General features: G+C 51.0%; 3 protein-coding genes across 3 annotated transcripts; all 3 read left to right on the top strand.

Moving 5' to 3' along the window:
• Window positions 1-1295: 1295 nt before the first annotated feature.
• Window positions 1296-2411, top strand: ENH_00046250 (hypothetical protein; the record flags this gene model as incomplete). The annotated part of the gene is given in 2 exon segments (XM_013585489.1): window positions 1296-2111; window positions 2115-2411. Coding segments are annotated over 2 exon segments (1113 nt in total).
• A 22-nt stretch (window positions 2412-2433) lies between these two features.
• ENH_00046240 (hypothetical protein) lies at window positions 2434-2925 on the top strand (the record flags this gene model as incomplete). Its single annotated transcript, XM_013585488.1, has 1 exon — window positions 2434-2925. One exon carries the CDS (start codon window positions 2434-2436, stop codon window positions 2923-2925), a length of 492 nt encoding a protein of 163 aa, XP_013440942.1.
• Window positions 2926-3228: 303 nt separating this feature from the next.
• On the top strand, window positions 3229-5034 carry ENH_00046230 (hypothetical protein; the record flags this gene model as incomplete). Its single annotated transcript, XM_013585487.1, has 2 exons — window positions 3229-3373; window positions 3530-5034. The coding sequence occupies 2 exons, from the start codon at window positions 3229-3231 to the stop codon at window positions 5032-5034; spliced, it is 1650 nt and encodes a 549-aa protein (XP_013440941.1).
• Between the last annotated feature and the right edge of the window lie 5740 nt (window positions 5035-10774).

Below are 10774 nucleotides of genomic sequence, written 5' to 3'. Positions count from 1 at the left end.
AGGAACTGCCGCACTTGCGTTTCATTTTCCAGCACCTCTGGCCAGTGCCGGATAGCTTCGATTTTGTCTTCTGCAGGTTTTATTCCTTCGGCAGTGATGGTATAACCCAAATATGTGATTGCTTGGCTAGCGAACTTGCATTTGCGGAATTTTTGGTAGAATTGGTTTTGCAGGAAAACACTGAAAACTTGTCGCAGGAGGGAAACGTGTCCAGGGAGGTCGGAACTATAAATAAGTACATCATCTAGGTACGCAATAACACTCTTTCCTAATAAAGGCTGCATATAGGCATTAATGTTGGCCTGGAACGTAGCTGGAGCACCCTTAAGGCCAAAGGGCATAACTCGATATTCAAATAGCCCAAGAACGGAACGGAAAGCCGTCTTTCAACGGTCTTCCTTAGCCATACGTACTTGATGGAATCCTGCTTCAAGGTCCAAAGTGGAAAAGTACTTGGCTCCTCCCAAAATCTCCAGAATGGTTTGAATGGGAGGTGATGGAAAATCAGGAGCGACTGTAGGAGCATTCAGAGCCTGGTAATTAACAACCATACGCGTCTTCCGCTCCCCAAAGCCATCATCACGCTTGTCGAACATTATCCTAGGAGAGCGGATAAGCGAATATGTTGGTCCGATCCAACCACTGGCTGCTAATTTAGCTATCTCCTGCTTGTGGGAATGTGAGCTGATCAGGGGTCATGCGGTAAATCGCAGATTTCGCTGGAAGTTTTCCAGGTACGAGTAGGATATGGTGATCATGAGGGCGCTTCGGCGGTAATCCTGTAGTGCCGAGGCACTACAATGGGGCTGACTAGTGTCCTAAAGATGATAGCTAGCTAGCGATCTGCAAGGGGCCGCGACACTGGAGGGGGATAGGACCCCCCCAATACATGAAAAAATAAGAAAAACCGTTAGTCAGTTCTAGTGAAAACGTGAAATGTGTGGAAATCGTGTGGAGACTGGGGCTGGCTATAGCGCCGGCACCAATGCGGACCTCCACCCCTAGGGTCTAGGGGGTAAGCTCCGAGAAGGGAACGAATCGAACAGAGAGATTGCGGAAACTTTTTGAATTGTCGTATTTCGACGGAATAAAGCAATAGAGACCGAGAAATGGGGCTATTCTAGGTGTAGTATGTAGACCTGTAGAGGGGCAGGAAGCAGCGTAGTCGCAGCAGTAGGCGCCGCGCACTACATTTGGGGGCTGTTCCGGGAATGAAATCCTTATTCTTTCCGGATTTGGGAGTATAATTACCTTGTTTTAATGCCACGCACCTAGAAATCTTTGCTCGGTAAGGGATGCACCTCCGCAACGGACGCGTCATCGGTCCCACACCACAGGAGACTCCTACAAAGTCGGTCAACAAGTTGCTGAGCGGGACACCAGCCCATCATCGCCACGCGACTCCGAAACCCACCGTGGCAGAGCGGTCGCATGGGCATAAGGAGACGCCCCCGCAGGAGACACCTTTGCCTAACGTCACGCCAGGGGACAGTCCCATCGTCACCTGGAACCAATTCCAGTCTGCAATGAGTGTGATTAGAACTTTAATAGGGGGAGCCAGAGCATCCGGTGCAACGACTCTTATACTACCTGAAGACGGCAGCACTATGAAGGCCTTTCTGAAGCGCATCGAGCGCCAGTACCCCCAAATGGGATTGGAACCGCGCGAGTGGGGAGATGCACTCATAGACCACCTTGTGGGCCCGGCTCTAACTTTTTGGATGTATCTACAGGAAACTATCGACCTAAGTAACTGGGCAACAGTACGGCGCAGGCTTTTGGAGCGGTTTGACAGAACAATGTCACAGAGTCAATTGTTAACGGAGTTAACAAAGGTACGGTGGAATGGCGACCCGAAGGAATACACCGACCACTTTGCGGCGGTGGCAGAACGGGGGTTGGGTCTATCCCCCGACGAAATCGCGGACTACTATTGTGCCGGGCTACCGACAGACCTCCATCTCCTAATCAACAATAAGGGTCACGTGAAATACCAGTCGTGGGAACAAGCGGCAACCGCCGCAGCGCGGATCTACGAGCCCAAGCAGAGTGTGCTGGAACTCCGAGAAAGGATCAACCGAGCCATTAGGGCGGCCGCCAAGCTAAGGGACTGAATGGGCGCCAGGAAATTGAAAATCGTTCTGGGGGAACCCACGCTAACTGCTTTGAGTGTCAGGGCCGCGGACATCCGGCACGTGCCTGCCCTAGCAAAGGGGAAGGTACCAGACGTCCGGGGGAAATCTGCAAGAAGTGCGGCGATGTCGGACACTATGCTCGGGACTGCCCTACGTATGAACGAAGTCGGCCCGAGCAGGTGGACAAGGGCAGTAGAGCTCTCACCCGTTCTAGCACTGAGAAGACGGAACGATCAAACTTGCGGGCCTAGGCGTGGGTGGAGACGAGCGTTCTAGGCCGCGTAGCCATGGCAAAGGGATGATGTGTCCGGTAGCGACAGGCCCTAATGCCATTCCAGTCTCCCACGATATGGGAAACCAACACCTCCGCACTGCGGCAGGAGCCGATAAGAGCGACGAGCGAGAGGAAGGGACTCAGCCGCTTCCGGAAACGCGATGGGAGTCTGGGTCAGAGTCGACCCTGAGTGAAGAGACTCCGGACGCGACGATGAATAGCAGCAGGAAGTCTGCACAGGCGACACAAGACAGAAATAGGTCAGACGCGACAGAGATTGTGCCACACTGGTGGAGGGAGACTTGCATGAAAGAGTCTTACGATCAAGGGGGAGCGTTGTGCTGTGCGGGTGCGACGGTGGTACTTCGCGTTGAGCTTGTAGGGAGTCCTTGCGAGGCCCTCTTGGACACTGGGGCTTCTAGAAGTTTCATTAGTCCTAAATTGGTCGAACGACTGCAGCTGAAAGTGCGGAGACTACCAAAGGAACATAGGTTCACCATAGCTACAGGTGCATAATTACGCATTGATCGGCTAGTGACGGGATTGACATTGTGGTGTGGACATGTACGTTTTTCCGGGGACTTTTTAGTGGGAGCCGTTCCCAATGACGTAGTCTTGGGTTTGGATTGGCTGACGGAACACAAGGTGGTCTGGTATTTTCAGTCTGACAAACTCTGAACCTATGTGAATGGCCAGTGGTGCGAGTTACCAGTCGTTCGGACTGGTGAAGCAACGCTGCAAAGTGATAGCCCCACCGTAGTCCACCCAAGGACCCCAGCAGAGCAAGCATATGAGATATTGGCCAAACAAGTGGCAGGTATGTCAGCCGAGGAGGCAGCTATATTCCTACTCCCGCCTCCAAGAAGGTATAAGTCCCACGCGAAGACTAAGGCCAAGGCGCGGATAACGTCGCTCGTTCGTCAGGCGGCGGACGATACTAACGATCTCAAGACTCCGTTGCACGGTTTGCATCTCATACTGGCTTTGCCCGAGGCCTGTTCGGCAGTGCGCTTAAGACTCTCCGATGAATGGCAAGGCGCGCTTTGTTGCGCGTTGATAGAGAGTCAACCCACGTCCTCCGGCTGCCGTAGTCCTTTGCCCTCAACCGCCTCGGTGACAGCGGAGAGTGATGAGGAGTCTCCCTGGCCTATGGCAAATCTCGAGCACACTCTATTCGACGAATGGATCAATTCAACTGAGGCGCAGGATATTCCAAGTGAGGTTGCTCAGGTGCTGCACGAGTATCGGGCGGTTTTTCCCGATACCTTACCTAAAGGCTTACCTCCGAAGCGTCCTCATGATCATCATATTCTCCTGGCGCCTGGAAAACTCCCAGCGAGATCTGCAATCTACCGTATGACCCCAGATCAGCTCACTTTCCACAAACAGGAGATAGCCAAATTATCGGAATATGGTTGGATCGGACCGACCTACTCGCCTATTTGCTCTCCTACGATCATGGTGGACAAACGTGATGATGGTTTCGGGGAGCGGAAGATGCGGATGGTTGTCAATTACCAAGCTTTAAATGCGCTTACGATAGCCCCTGATTTTCCACAACCTCCCATTCAAACCATTCTGGAGCTGCTCGGAGGCGCCAAGTATTTTTCCACCTTGGACATGGAAGCAGGATTCCATCAAATACGTATGGCTAAGGAAGACCGGTGGAAGACGGCTTTCCGGTCCGTTCTCGGGCTATTCGAGTACCGCGTGATGCCCTTCGGCCTTAAAGGAACTCCCGTTACGTTCCAGGCCAATACTAATGCCTATTTACAACCCTTATTGGGGCAGGGCGTTATTGCGTACCTGGATGATGTACTTATCTATAGTTCTGATCTCTCTGAGCACATCTCTCCTCTGCGACAAGTCCTAAGTATTTTTCTTCGACATCAGTTCTACCCAAAATTCCGCAAATGTAAGTTTGCACGGCAAACCATTACTTATTTGGGTTATACTGTATCTGCTACGGGGATCAAACCCGCAGAAGACAAAATCGAAGCCATCCGGCATTGGCCAGAGGTGCTGGAGAACGAAACGCAAGTGCGCCAGTTCCTCGGTACCATAAATTACTGTCGCATGTTCATGGGACCAGACTATGCCGACGTTGCCCGGCCGCTGGTTGATCTAACGCGTAAAGACGTCAGTTTCAAATGGACAGAGCTTCACACGCAAGCGGTGCGGCAGCTCAAACAGCGCTTAATAAACTTCAGTACCTTACAGGTCCTTGACACGACGAAGCCCTTCGAGTTATACACAGATGCCTCTGGTTACGCAGTCGGAGCAGTTCTCGAACAAGACGGTAAACCCATCGGCTTCCTCAGTCAAGTCATGAACCCCACGCAACAAAGATACTCGATCTACGATCAGGAACTCATGGCGTTGGTCACGGCGCTGGACAAGTGGTCGCACTTGCTCCGTGTCTCCAAGGTGACGGCTTTCACCGATCATCAAGCTCTAACCCATCTCCAACGACTCCAAGCATCGAAGCCTCTGCGCGGACGCACCGCCCGGTGGCTAGACTTCCTTGCGGAGTTCCCGGATTTGCACATCACGTATGTTCAGGGAGCGCGCAATCAAGTTGCCGACGCCTTGTCTCGCCGTCCCGGCCTCTCTAACTCCTGCTAGCACGACACACCATCGGCACCGCTGATGCTCGCAACAGGAGAAGCGAGCGCGGCTTCCCGCTCTCGCGGTCCGCCTCCCAACTATCGCGAGCTCGCCGGAATTCGTCCGCGCTGCCCTCGATGACACATCACGCAGTCTGCGCCTTCCCCTGAGCCGCAGGAACCCAACCCAGAGCCGGAACCTCCTACCCTTACAACGAAGGCACCCGCTGACCCCCCTGACGTGCGCCATTGGCCGCAAGCGTACTCGAAGTGTCCTGTTTTTCGAGTTCCCTACGAAGCCGCGGCAAACCAACCAGGAGAAGCTCTGCAAATCGAGTTTTGCCATCGCCAATCTACCTTTCGCTACGTAGAGCCTTCCTGCACATCCGCGTTCATGGACTGTGGCGCATCTGCGTCCCCCAATTCCCTGAGTTCCTTACTCACGTTCTGCATTCGCAACACGACCATGTCACAGCCGGCCATCGAGGCCAGAAAAAGACCTTTGCGGCTCTCAGCAAGCATTACTACTGGCCTGGAATGCGTGCCTACACCACCGCTTATGTTGAGTCATGCACCCACTGTCGCGCTTCAAAATCCTATTAACCAGAAGCCTGCAGGCCTTCTTCAACAGTTGCTCATCCCTTCTCGTCGATGGGCGCACGTGAGCCTCGATTTCATCATAGATCTTCCCCTTACAACGACCGGGCACGACTCGATCCTTGTCATGGTCGACTCCCTCAGCAAGATGGCTCATTTCGTTCCTGCAAAGAAATCATTCACAGCAGCAGACACCGTGGAGCTCCTCGCAGACCGCCTTATCCGCTACCATGGTTTTCCAGAGGCGCTTATATCGGACCGAGACCCCCGTTTCCAGTCGGACCTTTGGAATCAGCTCTGCCGCCGCTTTAACATCAAACGGTGCATGAACGGTGCATGTCCTCGCCCTACCATCCCCAAAGCGACGACCAGACTGGACGAGTGAACCGCACATTGGAGCAGATGCTTCGTACCTATATCAAATCTGAGGAACGCGAATGGGAGCGTTTGCTTCCGGCCTTGGAACCTGCCTACAACACCACAAGTCATTCATCCACTGAGCTCTCTCCCTTCGAGGTCATGATTGGCGAGAACCCGTTGACGGCTGCGGACCTTGATATCGTAGGCGCGCTAGCTCCTACACTCACTCCCCCGATGACTAAGCTCTTCCGACAGCTCTACGACAGGGCACAGAGCCACATCCTGAAAGCAAAATCGGACTGAAAATGCCAGGCCACCTTATGTTCAGTCAGCCAATCCAAACCCAAAACTAAATCATAGGGAACGGGTCCCACTAAGACGTCTCCGGCGTGTCCACACCACATCGTCAACCTCGTCACAACTCGATGAATGCGCAATTGTTCACCTGTAGCAACAGTCAGCCTATGCTCTTCTGGAAGTTCCCGCACCCTCAGCTGCAATCGCTCGACTGTTCTAGGATTAATGAAACTTCTCGAAGCACCTGTGTCTAAAAGCACCTCGCATGAACTTCCTGCAAGCACGAGAAGAAACGACTTATATGAAATATGGTTTTCAGAACTCGAAACAAAAACGGTCTTTTTACGCGAGCGATGCGTCGGTAGTAGAGAATATTTCATAGAACGCCCGAGTTGTGGGCTGTGCAGCATCGTAGACGCTGCAGAGAACACAGTGTACTACAATTATGGGGGGCAAGCGCGATGATAGCTTGGGGGGGCGGAAGATGCGTATGGTTGTTAATTACCAGACTTTGAATGCCCTTACGACATTTCTGATTGTCCCCCACCTCCCATTTAAACCATTCTGGAGACGCTGTGACGTGCCAAGTACTTTTCCACTCTGAACCTGGAAGTAGGATTCGCTCAAACACGTACGACTAAGGAAGATCGTTGGACGACGGCCTTTCGTTCCGTCCTGGAGATATTAGAGTATCTAGTTATGCCTTTTAGCCTCAAGCGTGCGCCAGCCACCTTCCAAGCCAACTGTAGTGCATAGCGTTTTATGCTGCGATGACGCTGCTACCTGGCCCACGAATAGGGTGCCCTTTGAAAAACCTTCTACTTTCGACGCATCTCTCATGAAACAAGTACCAAATTGTCAATAATAGTGGTCATCTTTCAAATTCTAAAACCGATCTCCATTGAAGTTCCCGCCACTCACGACTCTTCCTTTTTTTGCCCTGTGGGGCAGTGGCCCGCACCGGTGCCGGCGCTATCGCCAGCCCCAATCTTCGGGTACTCACAGACACATCTAGCTTGCACATGCTAATTTGCTGACATATTGCCCTACTTCATTACTAGTAGAAGAAGTTCCTGCCCTCATTCAGCGTGTTAACATCTTGCAGGTTATCTGCTACCTTTCCTTTTAAGGTAACCAGCAAGCCCTATTCTAGTGCCTGCGCACTACAGGGAAAGTGAAGCTTATTCTTTGTTTCTCTGTCTTTGCTTTACGGCGACGCAGACAATTTCGGTCCCGTATTTCATTGCAAAATTTCCAAAAGTTTGATTTCTCATGGCTGGCTGAAACAAGTTCAAAATTATGAATCTAGTCGAAGTTAGAATATGTTGGAACACTAAGTCTTTCATACCCGGTCAACCCAACCGACATGAAAACACTTATTGTAGCGAAATCCGCTCAAAAGTGCGGAACGATGTTTCTGCTTTATCTAGCGATTTGCGTCACTCTTTTCAGATGGTTCTGTAGCCCCACAGAAACGGCAGCTTCATGCACGCCAATCCTACTGAATGCCTTTATTTGCGCCTTGAGGATCTCCCCAGAATTTGGAATGGCAGGTTATTTATTTTTCCCCGAGGTAAATGTGTTACTGCATTGCCAAGACACTCGTTGAAGTGCAACTTGGCGTAGTGAACATGTAGCTCCAGGCTTTCTGAATATGTACTGCAGCATGGTAAAGCGCAGCAGCAAATACAAGAACACATAACTTTAAGCCGGAAGAAAAGGAAAAATGTTCTCCCTTTAGAACATCATCAGGCAAAACAATTCGATCAAGTTCCGGGAGTTACCTCAAAACACAAGATTGGTAAACAGAGTGCAATATGGCGCATATTTCTTACATGACTGCTCTGCATTCGTCTCTGCAGCGCTGAAACATAACCAAACTGGGACCAAGGAACATGCATATGTAACTATGACTTAAGAAAGAGTCATAAGTGTGGCATCGCACAGAGCATATGCTTGCTGAACATCACATAAATCCATCAACACATCGCTCATTCCTTACGACAATTATGTGCCATTTCGTTCCGTAGTCTGCTAGGCAGCTAATCTCGGCAAAACGGGCCGTTGCTTTCGGTTTCGCACACAGCGCCAGAAAAGTGGTCTGACTGTGCATGTGGAATTATGGGTAAAATGCATTACCCGCCCGGCGCAGGCGGTGCTCAGAAGCGACCGCAGAATGGCTGCGAAGGGTGCGCAGGATCAACGAGACATCCGCCGCCAATAGTTAGGCAGGAGGTGCTTCCTAACCGAAAGCTCAGGGCAAGAGCACCTCTTATCACCCGCAAAAACAACTTCGAGACAATCTCTTCTCCTTCCTAAATACCTTTCGCGGCTAGACGCGTTAGCTTCCTGTCTCAATGATCAACCACGCTAAACCCTGCGTGCCACACTAGGCGTGCGTCTTACGATAGGCTGTGCAAACAAAGAGGCATCTAGTAAGATAAGAAGAAGGGCCTTCCTAAATTCAGTATTACTGTGGCTGCCTTCAAGGCTCATGGCTTTTGGTTTGTGTACGGAGGAAGCCGAAAAGTGCGTAGATCCTCTTTACTGTCTGCATCTAAACTATCAGGAAACTCAGACCTACAATATTCAACTACTGCTATTGTTTGTAACAATTGGTACTGACGTGATTGCCTGTCTCAGAAAGCAGCATAAGCAAGGTCTGCTATGGTATATGTTTGAGTACGCTAGCCAGGCTAGGGTGCAATGATGGTCTCTGCTGTGTAATGTGGAGAGGAAATGCGGGGTGAGCATTTGTACTCTATCCTCTTTTGTCTTAAATTTTCAAACTTATTAAGATGAGCTTGGTAAAGAGAATGGCGACACGTAAGCCTCCAGAACGACCCCGATGTCAATGGCTGCGGAAATGGCAGCCTTGTAATCGTTGTGCATTGGCAGCCTGTCCCAAATGGAGCACCTCTCTAAAATGCGCTATGAAGAATCAGACAATCCTGAAATGCACTATGAAGGTCTTGAAGAAGATTCTTTCCTCTAGGAGTACCGATCGCAAAATCAAAGTAAAGTGTGGATCCCGGCCAGTGCAGGCGGTGGTCGGAAGCGACACACGCAGAAGAGCTGCAATTGGCGCATGATCGGCAAGACACCCGCCGCGATTAGTTAGACAGGAAGTGCTTTTCGAACGAAAGCTCAGGACAAGAGCACCTCTTGACACCCTCAAAAACAGCTTCGACACCAAAATCTCTTCGCCTTCCTAAATACCTTTTGCAATGATCAGCAACGGTACACGCTGCGTGCTGCAATTAGTGCATTTTTTACAATTTGCTGTGCAGCCAAAGACGCATCCAGTAAGACACGGAGAAGGGACACCACGCCTTCACTATTATCATGACTGCCCTTGAAACTCAACTCTTCTGTTCTGTATACGCATGGTGCTGAAGAATGCCAAGGCCACTTTAATCTTCTTGCTGTGTTCATCCTGTTCCTTTTAGGCGCAGCGAACACCACTAAATGTATGAACCTCTTGGCATTATATAAAGACAACCAAAGCCCTCCAGACATTTTTTAAGCTGGGATCGTCTAGTATCAGTCGTGGCAGGGGTTGTTTTCTCTGAGAGCTTACCCTATTTCTTCTATGTGCTATCCTTGCCAGATCTAGGGCTGTTTACTATCTCTCTGGAGTGATATCTAGGAGTCAACACCATACGAAGCACAAGCCCCACCGAACATGCGACGATGCTGTAAGGCACAATAGGCACGGCTTCCCTGAAGCTCTTTTCTTTCATTTGACTGGTAACTTCTGCCTCCAGGCATCAGCGGCCCGTTGCAGTGGCAACTCCTACGCATGTCTCTCAAGTCGAGCATTAGCACCACCAGTGCAACTTCACAGGAAGTCTCGAAGCATAGCGCTGGGCTCAGGATAAAGCTGCTAAACAAGTACCATATTTCTGCTTAGCTCATAGTGCTCGCACTACACACGGCGTGCCTGGGTCCTGCCCACACGGGAGCAACCGCTGGACACACAAACCCAGACAGTACAAATTCAGAGGCAGATAGCAAGAAAGTGTTACTGCATGCCGTCTCAATCAGGCTGTAGCTCGCAAGGCCACCCCATACGTTGCTACGTAGCATGTGGGACGGCAGGAACAATCTGGAGCAACGCTGTAGGCTCTTTCCGTCCAGAGCGTGAAACTGAGCTCGTTTAATGAAAATTTGTGAAGGATGGTACAAATTATGCTGTATGCTACTCCCAGTTTTGCGTTGCGGTGTCTGCGTTGCTGTAACTAGCAAAACCGCAGCAGCAGTAGCAGCAGCAATAGTTGCAGCAGCAGGAGAATGATGGTGTTAGACAGCCCCACGCTTCTTTAGTAACCTGACATTGAGGAAAACTCCTGCAACCTACAACCAAGCATGAAGAAATCAATAAATGCGCCGTTGCTGCCACTGCAGGGGCAGCAGTACCAACGGCGGCGGGGAGGTACCCAGTGCAGCAGCAGTAGCAGCAGCTGCTGCGGCTTGCTAAGGCAGCAGCAGAGGTTCCCTGACGG

The sequence above is a fragment of the Eimeria necatrix genome, genomic scaffold (genome assembly GCF_000499385.1).
Source record: "Eimeria necatrix Houghton genomic scaffold, Enh_scaff34, whole genome shotgun sequence".
NCBI lineage: Eukaryota > Apicomplexa > Conoidasida > Eucoccidiorida > Eimeriidae > Eimeria > Eimeria necatrix.
This window is presented reverse-complemented; position numbering and strand designations above follow the sequence as displayed.